General features: G+C 45.1%; 1 protein-coding gene across 2 annotated transcripts in view; it reads right to left on the reverse strand.

The window, feature by feature from the left end:
* The window catches only part of elp3 (elongator acetyltransferase complex subunit 3), an 88,897-nt gene that overhangs the window by 31,872 nt on the left and 38,709 nt on the right, over positions 1 to 18,316 (reverse strand). For both annotated transcript variants that reach the window (XM_078213426.1, XM_078213425.1), the window contains exons 10-13: positions 15,000 to 15,193; positions 7,442 to 7,532; positions 6,661 to 6,726; positions 3,155 to 3,382 (exon numbers count right to left, since the gene is read on the reverse strand). In XM_078213426.1, the coding sequence (XP_078069552.1) occupies positions 3,155 to 3,382; positions 6,661 to 6,726; positions 7,442 to 7,532; positions 15,000 to 15,193 (579 nt within the window). The remainder of the gene's footprint in view (positions 1 to 3,154; positions 3,383 to 6,660; positions 6,727 to 7,441; positions 7,533 to 14,999; positions 15,194 to 18,316) is intronic.

Here is an 18,316-nt window from a genome sequence, read left to right on the forward strand (position 1 = left end):
TATCAATAGCTAGGAAGGAGATTGAGGTCAGGACATTGGACTCATTAATAAGACAATTAGATGACGTAATGGGAGACAAATGAGATGGGGGTCAAATGAACTGATTGCGTGTGCACCTCTGAGCCAGGTGGAGAAGACAGGACAATGAAATATGGGAACAGGAGTAGAACAGTCAGGAAATGTGTCAAAATCTTTGGTACAGTAAGAAATCTCAACACCAGGTTAAAATTCAACAGGTTTATTTAGAACCACGAGCTTTCGGAACGCTGCTCCTCCATCAGGTGAGTGGAGGTTAGTTCACAAACACGGCATATATAGGCAAAGATACAATTGCAAAATCATTTTTCTTTAACAATTAAGATAATTAACTTTAACCTGGTGTTGAGAGATTTCTTACTGTGCCCAGCCCAGTCCAACATCGGCTTCTCCACCATATCTTGCAGTTGTGTCTCTGTCTAGATATGCCCTGTCTAGATATGCCCTGTCTAGATATGCCCTGTTTGTGAACTAACTTCCACTCTCCTGATGAAGGAGCGGCGCTCCGAAAGCTTGTGATTCCAAATAAACCTGTTGGACTTTAACCTGGTGTTGTGAGATTTCATACTGTGCCTACCCCAGTCCTGGCATCTCCACCTCAAAGTCTTTGGTGGAACAGGACAACTGGAGACTCTACCCCACTTCATAACCATTGAAATTCTCATTACAGCTTCCAATGTACTTGAATCTTGAAACTGTGTCACATAGCTTATGTTGGTGCTTGGGTTCAGAGTAATGCAAAAGTTCTATTTTATTACCTTATTCATATCTTTATAAACTTTAGCAAGGAAGTTAATATTAACTAAAAATCGTTGAAAAAAACTAATTACAATTGGGCTCAATTCTTTTCCTTTCAATGCACAGGCAAGATCTTCCCGCAAGTTAGCACTAGTCACCAGCATTGATAATCACTTAGTCTTAAGATAAGGGATAGCAAATTTAAAACAGAGTTGAGGAGAAACTACTTCTCCTAAAGGATAGTAAATCTGTGGAATTCGCTACCCCAAAGTGCGGTGGACGCTGGGACAGAGAGGAAATTTGAGGAGTTAGACAGATTTGTAATTGGTAATGGGTTGAAGGGTTATGGGGAGAAGGCAGGAAAATGGAGATAAGGAGTATATCAGCCATGATCGAGTGGCGGAGCGGACTCGATGGGCCGAATGGCCTAATTCTGCTCCTATATCTCATGAACTTATTTTTCTCAATGTCCAATGGGGTCGATCCAGGAGTGAACTGAAAAACGATTCACACCTGTACATTCTGGTTAGACTTGTTCAGCCCCACCTAAAGCTGGCTTGCATCAACTGGCTAGTTTTTAACAGTCAGCGACAGACTGAGGAAGAAAGTTTCCCAAATATAACAAGGATACTTTAACAACAGTTAAAGGTTCAGGAGTCAGACAGCAATGTCATGGAGTTGACCTAACCTATCCCACCTTCCTCACCGACTGACAATTCCTTATCAAACTGAGAAATGTAACAAAAAAGATCTTTTCACTAATTCAGAAAAGCTTAAGGAGCTTGTTGGTTTTTCTGAATGAGTTTTTATAAAGTTTATTCATTAGTCACAAGTAGGCTTACATGAACACTGCAATGAAGTTACTGTGATAATCCCCTAGTCGCCACACTCTGGCGCCTGTTCGGGTACATTGAGGGAGAATTTAGCGTGCTGTCTTTCTGAAGCCGAGTGAATGCAGTGTGATGGGTCCACTTTGTAATCTGTCAGTCCACTGGTTTAGTTGAAAAATCAATGCTAATGATTGGTCTCTTTGGGGGGTGGTGGTCACTTAGTTGCTGTACTTTAATCTTGAGAGAAGAAAATAGAGCTTGTAGCTCTGGGGCCATAGAAGTGTTTCATCTGAACTTCAAAGGCAGGAGATTAAATTTGTGAGGGTCATCTCAACCAGGGAATATTACAGTAAGATAGTCATTAATAATTCCAATAGGAAATTCAGGAGAAACATCTTTACCCAGAGAGTGGTGGGAATGTGGAATTCACTACAAGGAGTAGCTGAGATGAATAGAATCAATGCATTTAAGGGAAGTTAGGTAAGCACATGAGGGCAAGAGGAATAGGCTATGTTCATGGAGTGAGATAGAAACCCTACACTGCAGGAGGTGCCATTCAACCCATCGAGCCTGCACCGACTACAATACCACCCAGACCCCATCACCGAAACCCCACATATTTACCCTGCTAATCCCTCTAACATACACATCCCGGGACAATTTAGCATGGCCAATCAACCTAACCCGCACATCTTTGGAGTGTGGGAGGAAACTGGAGCACCCGGAGGAAACCCACGCAGACACAGGGAGAATGTACAAGCTGCATACAGACACTGACCCAAGCTGGGCATTGAACACAGGTCCCTGGAGATGTGAGGCAGTAGTGCTAACCACTGTGCTGCCCAATGAAGTAGCATCGGAGAAGGCTTGTGTGGTACATAAACATAGTCATAGGCAATGGGCCGAATGGTCAGTTTTTGTGCTGTAGTATGCAACTTCACAGTGGTTAGCACTGCTGCTTCACAGCTCCAGGGTCCCGGGTTCGATTCCCGGCTCGGGTCACTGTCTGTGTGGAGTTTGCACATTCTCCTCGTGTCTGCGTGGGTTTCCTCCGGGTGCTCCGGTTTCCTCCCACAGTCCAAAGATGTGCGGATTAGGTTGATTGGCCAGGTTAAAAATTGTCCCTTAGAGTCCTGGGATGCGTAGGTTAGAGGGATTAGCGGGTAAAATATGTGGGGGTAGGGCCTGGGTGGGATTGTGGTCGGTGCAGACTCGATGGGCTGAATGGCCTCCTTCTGCACTGTAGGGTTTCTATGTTTCTATTAGCACCTCTTCAAGGTGCAAAACAGTGTGTGTTACAGAGAAGGCGTTTCAGCCTCTTTGCATTATGGTAAATGGTGCCCTCCATTGTCCTGCGATCGATCCTCGGGTGGGGAGATAGTGAAATGGTCAACAAACTATCACAGTAAAGCTCCCAGCATTTCGCTGAGGGTCAACAAATGGAGTTTGAAATAAAATAAACGGCTGCGTTTTGAAACTGGGATCTTGGTGAAAAAATCTGTGTCAGTATTTGTTTGTGGAGTTAAACTGCTGCAATGTTTCAGGCTTACCTGATGCTGGAACTTGGATGGATCGCGTGCACTGACAGGCACTACACTGCCGTAAACATGGAGCTCTCGCACGATGGACACTCCTCCCTTCAGCTCACTCCTGAAGGTTTCCTCGGAGCACTTCCTCAGGCGGAGTAATCCAATCAGAATGTCTTGCTCAGGATCTTCATAGGACAAGAATGTTTCCCATCCATCACTCGCAACATAATCCCTTCTCACCAGCTCTACCTGAAAAAAAATTAACCACACACTCAGTTAATCCTATTGCAGAGGGCAGGCTATTCCGTTAACCACACACTCAGTTACTCCTATTGCAGAGGACAGGCTATTCCGTTAACCACACACTCAGATCCTCCCATTGCAGGGGGCAGGCTATTCCATTAACCACACACTCAGGCCTGCTATTACAGAGGCAAGCTGTTAGTGTGTTGGGGAGAATGATTTGTCTAATATAGCATGCAAACATATAGCTTACAGCACAGCACTGCCTCAACTTAACCAACTTAGATCATGCAATACAATCATAGAATCCCTTCAGTGCAGAGGGAGGCCATTCGGCCCATTGAGTCTGCACCAACTCTCTGAAAGAGAATCTTACTTCCTGTCCCCACACATTTACCCCGCTAATCCCCCCAATCTGCACATCTTGGGACATTAATGGGTAATTTACCACGGTCAATCCACTTAACCTGCACATCTTTGGACTGTGGGAGGCAATCTATGCAGACACCACATTTTTGGAGCATGGGAGGAAACTGGAGTACCCGGAGGAAACCCATGCGGACCCAGGGAGAACATGCAGACTCCACACAGTCAGCGGAGGCTGGAATTGAACCTGGGTCCATGGTGCTGTGAGGCAGCAGTGCTAAACACTGTGCCACCGTGCCGCCCCATTCGTGCTGGTGTTTATCCTCTTTGACAGCAGCAGTCCTAATCCTATGTGTCCATTCTGATCCAAATTCCCTTATTTTCCATTCCATTCACCACCCTGTCTAATCTATTCTTAAATGCTGACATGGTCTCTGCTTCAATCACTCAACTACAGAAATGTATTCCACAGCTTCACAGCCCTCGGTGTAAGAAAAACAAAATCTCCTGCCCCAAATCTTTTACATTTAATCTTTTCTCTCTGTCCCCTCAACTAATGACCTTCAATCAAGAAAAACAATATGGCCCAGCCCTTCCGAATTTGAAACACTGCGACCAAAACATCCCTTAACTGCCACTGTTTTCATAAAAATGATGTGAATTTTGCAAGTTGTTTAAAAAAGTTTGTCATTCTAGGTGGCATCTTAGTGAATCCAAAATGTACCTTCTTTACGGAGGATGCTGTACTGTGGGTGGCACAGTGGGACGGCACGGTGGCACAGTGGTTAGCACTGCTGCCTCACAGTGCCAGGGTCCCAGGTTCGATTCCCGGCTTGGGTCACCGTCTGTGTGGAGTCTGCACATTCTCCCCATGTCTGTGTGGGCTCCCTCCGGGTGCTTCGGTTTCCTCCCACAGTCCGAAAAACATGCTGGTTAGTTGCAATGGCCGTGCTAAATTCTCCCTCAATGTACCCAAATTGGCGTTGGAGTGTGGTGACAAGGGGATTTTCATAGTAACTTCATTGCACTATTAATGTAAGCCTACTTGTGACTCTAATAAATAAACTATCTTTAAGATTGTGCCAACAAAGACAGAAAATGCTGGAAATTTTCAGCAGGTCTGACAGCATCTGTGGAGAGAGAATGGAGCCAACGTTTCGAGTCTATTCTTTCTCCAAAGACGTTGTCAGACCTGCTGAGATTTTCCAGCATTTTCTGCTTTTGATTCAGATTCCAGCATCCACAGGATTTTGTCTTTTAAGACTGCGCGCCCTCATTCAGGACTCCCACACCAGAGGAAATAGTTTCTCTTTATCTACCCTATGAAATCCTTTGTCATCGAGATTAGATTATGCTTTGACACTTTGACCCCTTCTCGTCTCAAGGGGATCCAACCCCAGTTTGAGAGAGTGGGTGGAGGGTGTTGGAAAAGAACAAAAAAATATATGGGTTTACCAATAAACAGGACTCAAGTGGTTGTGGTTGAAGCAAGCTGAACTGGTTAAATGACCAATTATTTACTCTGGCAGTTTACGATGGAAATGTCTGCTTATCTAAACGCTTCAAGTTCAGAAGAGATCTGGACGGGATCTGGCCAGCGCGGGTCATCAATATCTGCAGTTAGCAGCACAGGTACATTTTCAGATGTGGAAGGATCAGTGAGTGCGACCTCTCGGGTATTATCAATGCTCATCCCTGCTAAGAGACAATTTTCTTTTATTTCGTCTTCACATCTTATCTCTGAGCTGCAGCCCAACCTGCTTTACCCTCCAGAGAATCGATAATCAAAAGTTAGTAAAGAAATGAATGATGTGGAGCAGAATTGCAGCCAGCCCTGAAGCATTTCAGGAAGAGTTCAAAGCTCCTTTATCATCCAAATTGCTTTCTGCCACTCAGGAAGGCCACAGATTATAATCTGATATCCTGAGAGTAATGAAGGTGATAAAAATGTAAATGCGTGAGGGAATAAGGGACGGGGGGAAAGGTGTCCAAGAATTCTTCCTAACCTTTGCGAGCTGCTGCAAATAGGCAAAGGTGAAGCTTCCTACAATTTAGGAATATCCACTTTACAGAGTACAGTTTACTGACCCATCATTTCAGGAACTATGAACGATTAGAAGTTGGCACAGACTTGCATTGAAGAGAATCAGACACTAAGTTTAGCCTGTGGGACCACCTCTGGGCAGGATGTGAGAGAGATGCACAGCCCAGGACATCAGTGATCAACATGCAAGATGCTGCGTGTTGCAATGTGTTCTGCTGCAAAAGGACCAGATCCTCTACATAGAGCCCATTTGAACAGAACCCCAGCGATTCTGCGCAGGCCAGATGAACAAAGTCAGAGAGTCGGTTACCATCAGCCTCTTCCGTAGACCAGTGGTGAATACATGAAACATACTGTCACAGGAAGTGACTGAAGCATAGTATACCGCTGCATAGGTCTGAGGGGGAAGGGAATAGAGGGCTATGGTGTTGCGGGGGGAACAAGTCATTAGGATGGGAGGACAATTCTGTGGGGTCTAAACATCGTCATAAACCAGTTGGGTCAATTGGACTTGTTTCTGTGCTGTTGACTCAATGTACGATTCAGCATTGATGTCAAGAAGCATCTTCTCGCATACATCATGGTGATTAATATTTGAAATATATTTGGAACAGATAACGGGGTTACAAATATCATTCAAGTTAGTTACATGGAGGAAGAGGCTGTAGATTTCAACAGAAAATGGACTTAATGGCCTCCCTCATCCTCACTTAACTTTTAAAATATTTCACAGTAATTTTAAAAAGCCATAGGTTTCAGAAACAAAGGCTCAGTTTGAAAGTCTAGAATGAGTGAGGTTTGAGAATTGGAAGTCTGATTGTCAGCCTCTGCCCCAATCAAAGACAAAAAGCACCAACTCATTTCGCTCATGTACCTGATAGGGTCGCACTTTGTGATGAATTTCCTGGATCCCGACCTCCCTTGTTCGGACATCGCGACACTGAAAATAATACAGGACAAAATGTCAAATCGCCAAGGCTCGTACCATGGGAATCTTTGAAAAGAATCACCTCATAGTTAACTGGTCCTCACAAAGTCTGCATCAAGAGGGCAGCACGGTGGCATAGTGGTTAGCACTGCTACCTCACAGCGGCAGGAACCCGGGTTCGATTCCAGCCTTGGGTGACTGTCTGTGCGGAGTCTGCATGTTCTCCTGATGTCTGTGTGGGTTTCCTCCCACACTACAAAGATGTGTGGGTTGGGTTAATTCGCCAGGATTTCGTCATAAATTGCCCCTTAATCTCAGGGAGATTAGCGATGTAAATAAGTGCGGTCATGAGGATAGGTGGGATCCTCATGACCGCACGGGTGGGTGGGTGGGATTGTTGTTGGTGCAGGCTCGATGGGCTGAATGGCCTCCTTCTGTGCTGTAGGGATTCTATTCTATTCATACAAACACGTCGCATTACTGACTGCATATAACTCTGCATTGTGTCATCCCTGAGACCGAATTAACACAGAAGTACAAAGAGTTCCGATTATTAAGGACTCAATCTTACCAGATATCTCTCGGAGGTTAAAACATTTAATTACTTGGTGATGATAATTTATTGAATCAATTAATTACTTACATTTTAATTCACTGGAACAAATGATCAGGCAGAGTGAAACTACTTTAAATTCAAGTGTGCACACATTTCCTTTTGATTCTTTACCTCGGTTCCCCAGTCTTTCATTCTGGCCAAAGCCAGTTCTCGTAGGTTCCCATGCTCCACTCCAGAGCTGACCAGGGGCATTGGGATATCTCTGCAAAGGAAAGCAGTCAAAACACTGATCAGATTTCATGAAAGCTCAGGGAAAGATACATTAACCAGTCAGAAAACTATTCTTGTTCAGGTTTCTTGCACTCTACGTTTGTTTAGCACACAGCAGACTTATGCATCAAGTGGGGAGAACAGGTTGAAAATAGGTCAATACATTATCCAGGGTGGGGGAACCAATAGGGTGGGGATGGGGCGGGGGGGATGGTTTGGAGTCAATGGGAAATTCCATTGACCGTAGTGGTGCCAGGACCGCAACACTGGCCAAAGCCGGCCACCTCCCGCTGCCGAGAAACACGCCACGGGGAGGCCAGAGAATTCCGCCCAATAATGATGATAAGAACAAAGCAAAGCTGTATACGGGGGTTAAGAACAGAGTCATAGAGATGTACAGCACGGAAACAGGCCCTCTGACCCAACTCGTCCATGCCAACCAGAAAATGAACTAGTCCCATTTAGACCATAAGATCATAAGACATAGGAGCAGAATTAGGCCACTCGGCCCATCAATCTGGTCTGCCATTCAATCATGGCTGATATTTTTCTCATCCCCATTCTCCTGCCTTTTCCCCAAAGCCCCTGATCTCTTTATTGATCAAGAACTTAAATATCTCTGTTTTAAAGACACTCAATGACCTGGCCACCACAGCCTTCTGCAGCCAAGAGTTCCACAGATTCACCACTCTCTGTTTTAAAGGATCGTCCCTTTAGCCTGAGGTTGTGTCCTCTGGTTCTAGTTTTTCCTACTGGTGGAAACACCCTCTCCATGTCCACTCTATCCAGGCCTCACAGTATCCTGTAAGTTTCAATAAGATCCCCCCTCATCCTTCTAAACTCCAACGAATACAGACCCAGAGTTCTCAACCGTTCCTCATATGACAAGGTCTTCATTCCAGGGATCATTCTTGTGAACCTCCTCTGGACCCTTTCCAAGGCCAGCACATCCTTCCTTTGATATGGGACCCAAAACTGCTCACAATACTCCAAATGGGGTCTGACTAGAGCCTTATACAGCCTCAGAAGTACATCCCTGCTCTTGTATTCTAGCCCTCTCGACATGAATGCTAACATTGCATTTGCCTTCCTAACTGCCGACTGAACCTGCCTACGTTTGGCCCATATCCCTCTAATCCTTAGGCTAAAAGTAGGGTTCAGCTTGGAGATACAGGGAAACAGAATGTATTGAGGACATGGGAGCCAAGCTAAGCCAGATCAGGCTAACAAAACTGTGCATCATGGAAGTTAAATAGTCGATAATGCATCAGAACACAACTAAAATTGTATCTACTGTGTGAAGAGGTGTTGTGGGATGAAGAGGAGGGGAAGGGGTTACAGATCAATAAATTACAACTGTGTTAAATGAAATTTGGCCAAATTGAAAAATCTTACCAAACTGGACTAGCAGTCATGCCATATGGAGACTGTCAGACACACACTATGAAGAAACTCAAAACCTTGTGTGTATACATGGCACCAGGATATTCAGTTGATCTTTCTCTACACCCGAGCTAGGTAACGCTACATTCTGCTCCCTCTCCTTTCCTTCTCCCCTCTATACTTTACAAATGGTATGCTTTGTATAGCGTAAGAAACAATACTTTTCACTCTATCCCAATACAAGTGACAATAATAAATCAAATCAAATGCTGGGATACAGTTTGTACTTGGAGAAGTGGCCCAATCTTTTGAAGAATATACCGAGGAGTTTTAAATATGGCTGTGCTGGAGTACTGATTCAGGTGATCAAGGTAAGAAAAAAAAGATGGGGGGTGGGGTTGGGGGAATGAGAGTATGGGGGGGGGGGTCAGAATTTTAAACAGGTCTGTCTTCAGAGCATGATAGAGAGTCAGCGATTAAAGCAGTAATCTTCAGCATGATTTCAGGAGTTTATATTAATTTAAGCTGGAATTCCTTTAGGCACTGGCTGGATGGAGGATTTTACGTCACTTTTCATTCGGTTGTAGAATCACGTCAGCTGCCTGATGAAGAGGGTGTTTCCAAAAAGGCAATCGACCAACAGAGCCCAACCTAGTGTTAAATGGGCAGCACAGTGGTTAGCACTGCTGCCTCACAGCGCCAGGGACCCGGGTTCAATTCCGGCCTTGGGTCACTGTCTGTGCAGAGTCTGCACGTTCTCCCCGCGTCTGCGTGGGTTTCCTCCGGGTGCTCTGGTTTCCTCCCACAGTCTGAAAGACATGCTGGTTAGGGTCATTGGCCATGCTAAATTCTCCCTCAGTGTTCCCGAACAGGCGCTGGAGTGTGGCGACTCGGGGATTTTCACAGTAACTTCATTGCAATGTTACTGTAAGTCTACTTGTGACACTAATAAACAAACTTAGACATGAAACCAAAGTTCTGCCTGCCTTCCACATGGACAATCAAAGCAATATTATTTTGAAGAGCAGCAGAGGATTAAGGAAATTTGGCACGTCAGCTACGACTCTCACCAACCTTTACAAGTGCACCATAGAAAGCTTCATATGTTTCATATGAAGCAATTTTTAAAAGCGGTATCTCGGCCTTTTGGCTTAGATGCAAATGAGATCAAGCCTTGGAGGAGGAATTCTCCGCCTGCTCCAATCAGCTTGGCTCATGTAGATCAGGCCCAGGACAGGGTAAATGGTCGCTTGCCCTGTCTTGTCAGCCTGGATCGGAAATGTCTCAACTTGTTGAGACTCTGAATTGGACTGGATTTGATTGAATTGGAAAAGTATTTTAAAAAAGCATCCTTTCCGGATGTATCAGAGCTTGTTCTGGCTCCTGCTCTGACCAAGACCACAAGAAACTGCAAAAGGTCATGAATGTAGCCCAATCCATCACGCAAACCAGCCTCCAGTCCATTGACTCGGTCTCCACTTCCCACTGCCTCAGAAAAGCAGTCAGCATAATTAAGGATGCCACTCACCCCAGACATTCTCTCTTCCATCTTCTTACATTGGGAAAAAAGATATAAAAGTCTGAGGTCACGTACCAACCGACTCAAGAACAGTTTCTTCTCTGCTGCCATCAGACTTTTGAATGGACCTACTACCTTGCATTAAGTTGATCTTTCTCTACACCCTAGCTATGACTGTAACACTACATTCTGCACCCTCTCCTTTCCTTCTCTATGAACGGTATGCTTTGTCTGTATAGCACACAAGAAACAATACTTTTCACTGTATACCAATACATGTGACAATAATAAATCAAATCAAATTCAAAGGATCTGTTCCCAGATTCCTAGCAAATATTCATCCCTCAACCAACCTCACAAAACGGATTCACAGGCCTATATCACAGGACTCTTTCACGTTGCTATGTGTGCACAAATTGACAGCCGGGTTTCCTTTTATTACAGCAGCGCGTACATTTCAAAAATCCTTCACTGGCTGTGATGTGGAATGACCTGAGGCTGTGAAAGATGCTACATAAAAGCAAGCCTCACTTCTACCGAGGGTGGTGGTGGTGCAGAGAACTAGGAGCCTGAGTTAACATTAAGGAAAGCACATAGGGATTGACCTTTCCAAACAGACGTCTGTGAGGTGACTCTGCACAGAAAGATATAGATAGGCCAAGTGCAGATAAGGCAACTTCTAAACAATATAAAGTGCGAGAGTAAACTCTCAGGTTCTAATGAGTAAAATGTTGGATTGACATCAAGAAGCCCTTCTTCTCAGAGGTTGATAAAAACATTGAGAGATCTCCTGGAAGGCAAAAGCCCTCACTTAGGAACCAATTGGATGATATACTAAAAGGAGGACATGGACTATCTGGAATGAACTACAATGGACCAAATGGCCTCTCCTTTCTGGACCATCCTGAGATAAACGGAGTTGATCCAGGGATTGATAGAGGTTGGTTCAGCTCAGTTGGCTAGACAGTTAGTTAGCAATACAGAGCAGTGGCAACGGCGCAGGTTCAATTCCCGCACCAGCTGAGGTTATTCACGAAGGCCCCGACTTCTCAACTTTGCCCCTTGCCCGAGGTGTGGTGAACCTCAGGTTAAATCACCACCAGTCACAGCCTTTGGCCTTCTGGGGCTTTTACTGATACGGAGGTGGTGAGCGAACCACTCCCACAAGTCTCCCTAACCCACAATCGAGATCATTAAAGCAGAGACCCAGAATAGCCACTCTCCCTGGGAGGGAATATTCAACCTGGATATGCAACTTCTTTCAGTAATAAATATTACGTGCAGGGGAGTTCGAATAATTTACGAGGGAGGAGGGGGGGAAGATGTGGTATTTTTCCTCTTTTTAATTTACTGCCCAGACTACAAAACCACCCAGCTCCTTCGTTTTATGCTTAGAACAGAATCATAGAATCTCTACAGCACAGACTCTGATGGGACTTGAAGCCACAACCTTTGAATGGCAACTCAAGTCATTGACTAGAAGTCCAATGTGCTATCCATTGCGCCACAGAGTCACTGAAATGCTCTCTGCCCCAGACCAAAGCCGACAACTCCATATTACAGTGCAGAAGAAGGCCATTTGGCCCATCGAGTTTGCACCGACCACAATCTCAACCAGCCCCTATTCCCGCAACCCCTCATATTTACCCTGTTAGTCCCCCTAAGGGGCAATTTCATATGGCCAATCAACCTGACCTGTGCATCTTTGGACTATGGGAGGAAACCGGAGCACCCAGAGGAAACCCACGCAGACACGGGGAGAATGTGCAAACTCCACACAGACAGTGACCCGAGGCCAGAATTGAACCCGGGTCCCTGGCGCTGTGAAGCAGCAGCGCTTCCTCAACATTTGAGCACCTCGTCAAGACTCACTAGAATGATATTGAACTATTTGTTCCACTTTGTGCCCCCCCCCCCCAATTTAAAATTTTCTGAGCAGTGGGACCAAGATAACGGCCCCTCCGTAAAGCAGCTATTTTCTCACGCACACACCAGTGGGACTAAAAGTTACCTGGTGAGCCCATGTGCCAGTTAAGAGGCAGTCAACAGGCACCGATTACAGGGAACAAATTAACTCATCTACTTTTGCACAGACATCAGGGAGAAACGGTCTAATTCATGAGCAAGTTAATAATTTAAGAGCTCTGCTGGCACAAGCGACGTGCTCATTCCATTTTAATGCACCAATGCGGATTCCAAATGCTATTTATTTTTCAAAGGGCCAATATTCAATCAGGTTTAAAAGATTATCAAGCACGCTGCGCTGTAAAGAGCAGAATGGTCATTCTTCAATGAGTTGCCTTATGGGCAGAAAATGCATTTATCGATCCCCAATGAACAGAACACTGAGCTGGCCTCGCCACTCCTGTGGCACCACTTTTAAGTAAGAAGTATGAGGACAGGTCTGGCTCCTACTTCACTGTGTCACGTGGAAATTGGATTTTTATTCTTAGACGCAGTACAGTACTGAGAATATTAAAACCGAAGTTATGAACGAGGGAGCAGGAGGTTACAAAAGGACAGATTAAGTGAACAAACAAAACTATGAGAAATGAAGTGGAACTTTGGGAAGCGTGTGGTCATTCACTTGTTTCCAAGAAAGACAAATAGGAATGTTTCCTTAATGGTAAGAGGAGGAGGAACTGTGGGGAAGCAAAGGGAATTGTATATCCATTTACGCGAATAATTAAAGGAGGGTAAACAGGTACAGGAATGACTAATGGAATGGTGGATTTTATATCAGAGCTCGGAATAAAATGAAGAGGTTTTACAGAATCCTGGACAGGCCATTCAATTTAGACACCGAAAATTCGAAAGGATTGACTGGCTTTGGAGGTGAAACAAGGCAGATTCATCAGAATGATACCAGTCATAAAGGTTAAAATACACCAGGTTTGTATTGAGGGGGTGATAGAATCAAGATTGTTAAAATAATAAAGGCATTTGGTAGGGTCAATACATCGAAGCTGTTTCCTCTGGTGACAAATGCAGAATAGGAGGTAGATCACAGAATCCTACAGTGCAGAAGGAGGCTATTTGGCCCATCGAGTCTGCACTGACCACAATCCCACCCAGGCCCTATCCCCAGGCATTGACCCTAGCTAGTCTCCCTGACACTAAGGGAGAATTCAGCATGGCCAATCCACCTAACCCGCACATCTTTGGACAGTGGGAAGAAACTTGAGCACCCGGAGGAAACCCACGCAGACACGGGGAGAACGTGCAAACTCCACGTTTCCCAAGCCGGGAATCGAACCAGGGTCTCAGGCACTGTGAGGAAGTAGTGGTAACCACTGTGCCGCTCATTGTCTTAATAATGGAGCCTGGACATTTCGAAGTGAAATCCGGAAGCATCTCTCCTCAAAGGGCAGTGGCTACCCGAATCTCCCATGTGCCGGTTAGGTTGATTGGCCATTAGTATCCCGGGATGCACAGGTTAGGGGATTAGCAGGGTAAATATGTGGGGTTACAGGGTTAAGGTCTGGGTGGGTTGCCCCGCTGGCGAGTTGGTGCAGGTTTGATGGGCTGAATGGCCTGTTTCTGCACTGTAAGGATTCTATGACCCCTGAAGGCAGCGAATGCTGGGGGTTAACTAAAATTTGAGAGACTGACATTGAGGAGTTTCGCTTGATGAGGGATCAAGAAATTGTGAGCGATGGGCTGAGGTATAAGCCTGCTGTGATTGAAGAGAATGATAGGACAGATGCGTGGGACTGAATAGCCTCCCTCCAGTGGAATTGATGGAGCGTTAAGCCTGCCGGTTCCTATGGACGACAGCTCAGCAAACATTCCCTGACCACCTGAAGTATCTAAAACTGCTTCTGTTTTTCAGATAGGTGCTGACTGACCTGTCGAGTACGTCCACCACCTCAGCTTTATTTCAGATCTCTGGGCATTTGTGATTTCTCGTGGCCAATTGACCATTACCTTTGGTTCCAGCTTCTCGGTTAACTTTGGATCCAAATTGCCACGTTCTCTCACGGGCCTTTACTTTTCCGACCAGTCTGTTGGGTGCGACCTTTTGTCAGGAACCTGGCTGGAATCCAAACCACATTCAACGCACGACCTTCATCAGTCATTCTGCGGAAGCACTGGGAGTGCTCCAAGGTCAAGCAAATAGCCGTGATTGGGAAAAGTGCGCTCACCTCTCAAGGACGTGCTTATGAAGAATGTTTAATCTCTTGTAACACCCCATGCAGCTGAGAGTTAACATTGAGATAAATGTGGACACGTTTTGCATTGTAAAGAGTAACTGAATGAGTTCTACTTACACTACTCGCAGCGTTGAGTCTATTTAAGTTGAACGTATTTAAGACAGAGATGGATGGTTGTTGATTGGTAAAGGGATCAATGGTTATGGGGGAAAGGTGAGAGAATGGAGCTGAAAAACGTTTCAGCCATGGCAGAGCAGATTCAATGGGCCGAATGGCCTAATTCTGCTCCTATAGCTTATGCTCTTATGATTTTTATTGAGTAATCTATCAAAAGGAGACAAAATGGGTTATATAGTATATGAATATTCTTAAGAGGTTGGTGGGCAATATCGCTACGAAGTACCTCTGAACGCGATACACTCGAGTCCATGGAGGGACAAGTGCCAGGATCCGGGCTACCAAATCCACAAGGGTGCTGGGCGTATAACTCTTGTATCTGCCAGTTTTCCAGAGCTCATAAAGTCCAGTGCCACGGATCACCAGGGTGGGGTACAGCTTCATACCATCAGGGCGAAACGCTGGGTTCTCAAAGAATTCCTGCAACACAACAAATAGTATAACTCACTGGACAAGGAGCCATCACGAGACCATTATGAACATGTTACTGATAACGGGATGTAAACGGCCGGGACTTGAAGCAGTGGTTAGCACCGCTGCCTCACAGCGCCAGGACCCCGATCTGATTCCCGGCTTGGGTCACTGTCTGTGTGGATTCTGCACGTTCTCCCCGTGTCTGTGTGGGTTTTGTCTGGGTGCTCCAGTTTCCTCTCTCCAGCCCAAAAGACGTGCTGGTTAGGTGCATTGACCCGAACAGGTGCCGGAGTGTGGCGACTAGGGGAATTTCATAATAACTTCATTGCAGTGTTAATATAAGCCTTACTTGTGATTAATAAATAAACTTTAACACTACAAAGGTTAAGCAAGGAAAGATGTTGTGATAAATCAGGAAACACCAGAAGGTGATACCAGATTTTCCCTGCCTCCGTATCCCCCGATCTCATCCTCCATTCCTTTGACTCTGACCCTATGGCCTCACCATTGGTAGCCACGCAGTTACCTGGGATTTCTTCCCTAAACCATAGAAAAACATAGCACAAGAACTGTAAATTGCACAAAACAGTAAAAAGTGTAAAAACACTGGGGGATTTTCCCCATGACTAATCATTCACTAATTATAGTTCAGGCAGACTGACCTGTCAATTATAATGCATGAAATGCAGAGTTTTACAGAGGTGACTTTGATAAGCTTTGAGCTACCTGCTATTGTAATGGAACAGGTTTGTGTTGACGGAATATGCCTGACAGCTCCTCATGCATGATCTCTATGCCAAGCTGATGTATGGGTTTTGGGCTATCATCCCTTTTTAATAGTCAGACAATCTAGAGCATGTCTAGTGGAGGATGTTGCATTTATCAGTGCTCAGTGAGATGTCTCAGATTTATTGAACATTACACTTACTAAGAGAAGTCAGCAGTCGAGTTAATTTTGGTGTGACAATCAGTGACTATTAATTTATAGCCTTATTGATGAATTATATTTGAATTAATTAATCAATATCATGCTAACTTGTGGGTTGTGAGCTGGTTTACAGAGGCACAGAAGAATGCACTTCAGTTTACTGAGCCCATGTCAGTGCCAGCTGTTCCACTGAAACTATCTTCTCTTCCATTTCCTTGCCATCTTTCTGTAAGATTAATCCTGAGAATTCTATAACATACACACCTACATTACAAATCTGGCATGAAATTGAAATCATTTCCAGTCAATCAAGTCTAACCCCCCAGTAATGTTGTAGTCAGGTCAGTGCTGTTTCTGATGCAAACACCTGATATCCTAGGCCTGCCCAGTGCATGCACTAGACCTCATCGAAAAAACAAAGTCCCCACGATCATGCTGCAGGGAAGAACAGGGGAATGCATTATCACAGCCCAAAATCCAATCTTAAAATACACTCCCCACTATCATAGCCCAAAATCCAATCTTAAAACACACTCCCCACTATCATAGCCCAAAATCCAATCTTAAAACACACTCCCCACTATCACAGCCCAAAATCCAATCTTAAAACACACTCCCCACTATCACAGCCCAAAATCCAATCTTAAAACACACTCCCCACTATCATAGACCAAAATCTAATCTTAAAACACACTACCCGCTATCACAGCCCAAAATCCAATCTTAAAAACACACTTCCCACTATCACAGCCCAAAATCCAATGATAGTTCCTCGCTATCAGTGGTATAAGGTGTGAAGGTACATAAACATTTTAAAATGACAGACAGGAAAAGTCCAAATGCTCCATTGGGCTTGTTCCACTCAGCCAGGTTCAATTAGGTTGTTAACACACCCTCCCAGCAGCAGCCATCTTATCTCCTGAGAGAAGCAAATAAAAATCTATGACTTCCTGTCCTCTGCGGTGTTACAAAGCTAACTTAGCAGGGCTTAAACATTAACACCTCAATGAACACTGCTACTATTTCACTCCAGAAATGCAGTGGTTAGCACTGCTGCCTCGCAGTGCCAGGGTTCAATTCTGGCTTTGGGTCACTGTCTGTGTGGAGTTTGCATTTTCTGCCTGTGTCTGCGTGGGTTTCCTGCAGGTGCTCCAGTTTCCTCCCGCAGTCTAAAGATGTGCACATCAGGAAGATTGGCCATCCTAAATTGCCCCTAAATGTCCAAAGATGTACAGGTTAAGTGGATTTATAGAATCCCTACAGTGCAGAAGCAGTCCATTTGGTTTATCAAGTCTGCACCGACAACAAACCCACCTATAACCCCACATATTTACCCTGCTAATCCTCCTGACACCAAGGAGCAATTTAACCTGCACCGATTCTCCAAAAGAGCAACTTACCCAGGCCCCCATTGCGCTCCCTCCCTCCATCCTAACCCCATAACCTGTGCATTTATCACGGCCAATCCAATCCACTTAACCTACACTTCTTTCAGACTGTGGGAGGAAACTGGAGCACCCGGAGGAAACCCACGCAGACACGGGGAGAACATACAGACTCCACACAGACAGTGACCCAAGCCGGGAATCGAACCCGGGTCCCCGGTGCTGTGATTTATTAAACACTAATAAATAAAATTAAAAGTTTCACGCTGGGCCACATAAAGGATAGCAGGGCAGGTAACGAAAAGCTTGGTTCCGGATGTGAGCTTTAAGGAGCTACTTAAAAGGAGGAGGAGAGAGGAGTAGAGGGGTTTGGGAGGGCATTACAGAGTGGAGGGAACTAGGTTAACAATGGTTAAAATTGGGCCTGCACAAAAGGCCAGAATTGGAATATACAGCAGGATGCTCAATTGAAACAGAGCTTAAATACAATGGCAACAGGATCAGTCCACAGCCAGTTTGTAGACCCACATTTCAGTCAGCATTTCTTCCGAGTTTGCTAAGCAACAGGAAGTTTGGATGAGAGTCAAGTTTGTCTGCGAAGCTTTGTTCGGATATGACGTATGTGGGCACAGCCAATCCATCAGGATCCGGATTTCCTCCTGAGCGTAAGAACCCGGGAGAATTCCGCAGTGGAGTTCAGGGGCCTCTTAAAGTCAGGATTGTCAATTATCCATAATTAAAAGCACAACGACAGGACAGAGTACTCAGCAGAGGTCAACTGCTTTCCAAAAACAACATCCTCATATCCGAACTAAT

This window comes from Mustelus asterias, chromosome 5 (genome assembly GCF_964213995.1).
Source record: "Mustelus asterias chromosome 5, sMusAst1.hap1.1, whole genome shotgun sequence".
In the NCBI taxonomy this organism is placed as follows: Eukaryota; Metazoa; Chordata; class Chondrichthyes; order Carcharhiniformes; family Triakidae; genus Mustelus; species Mustelus asterias.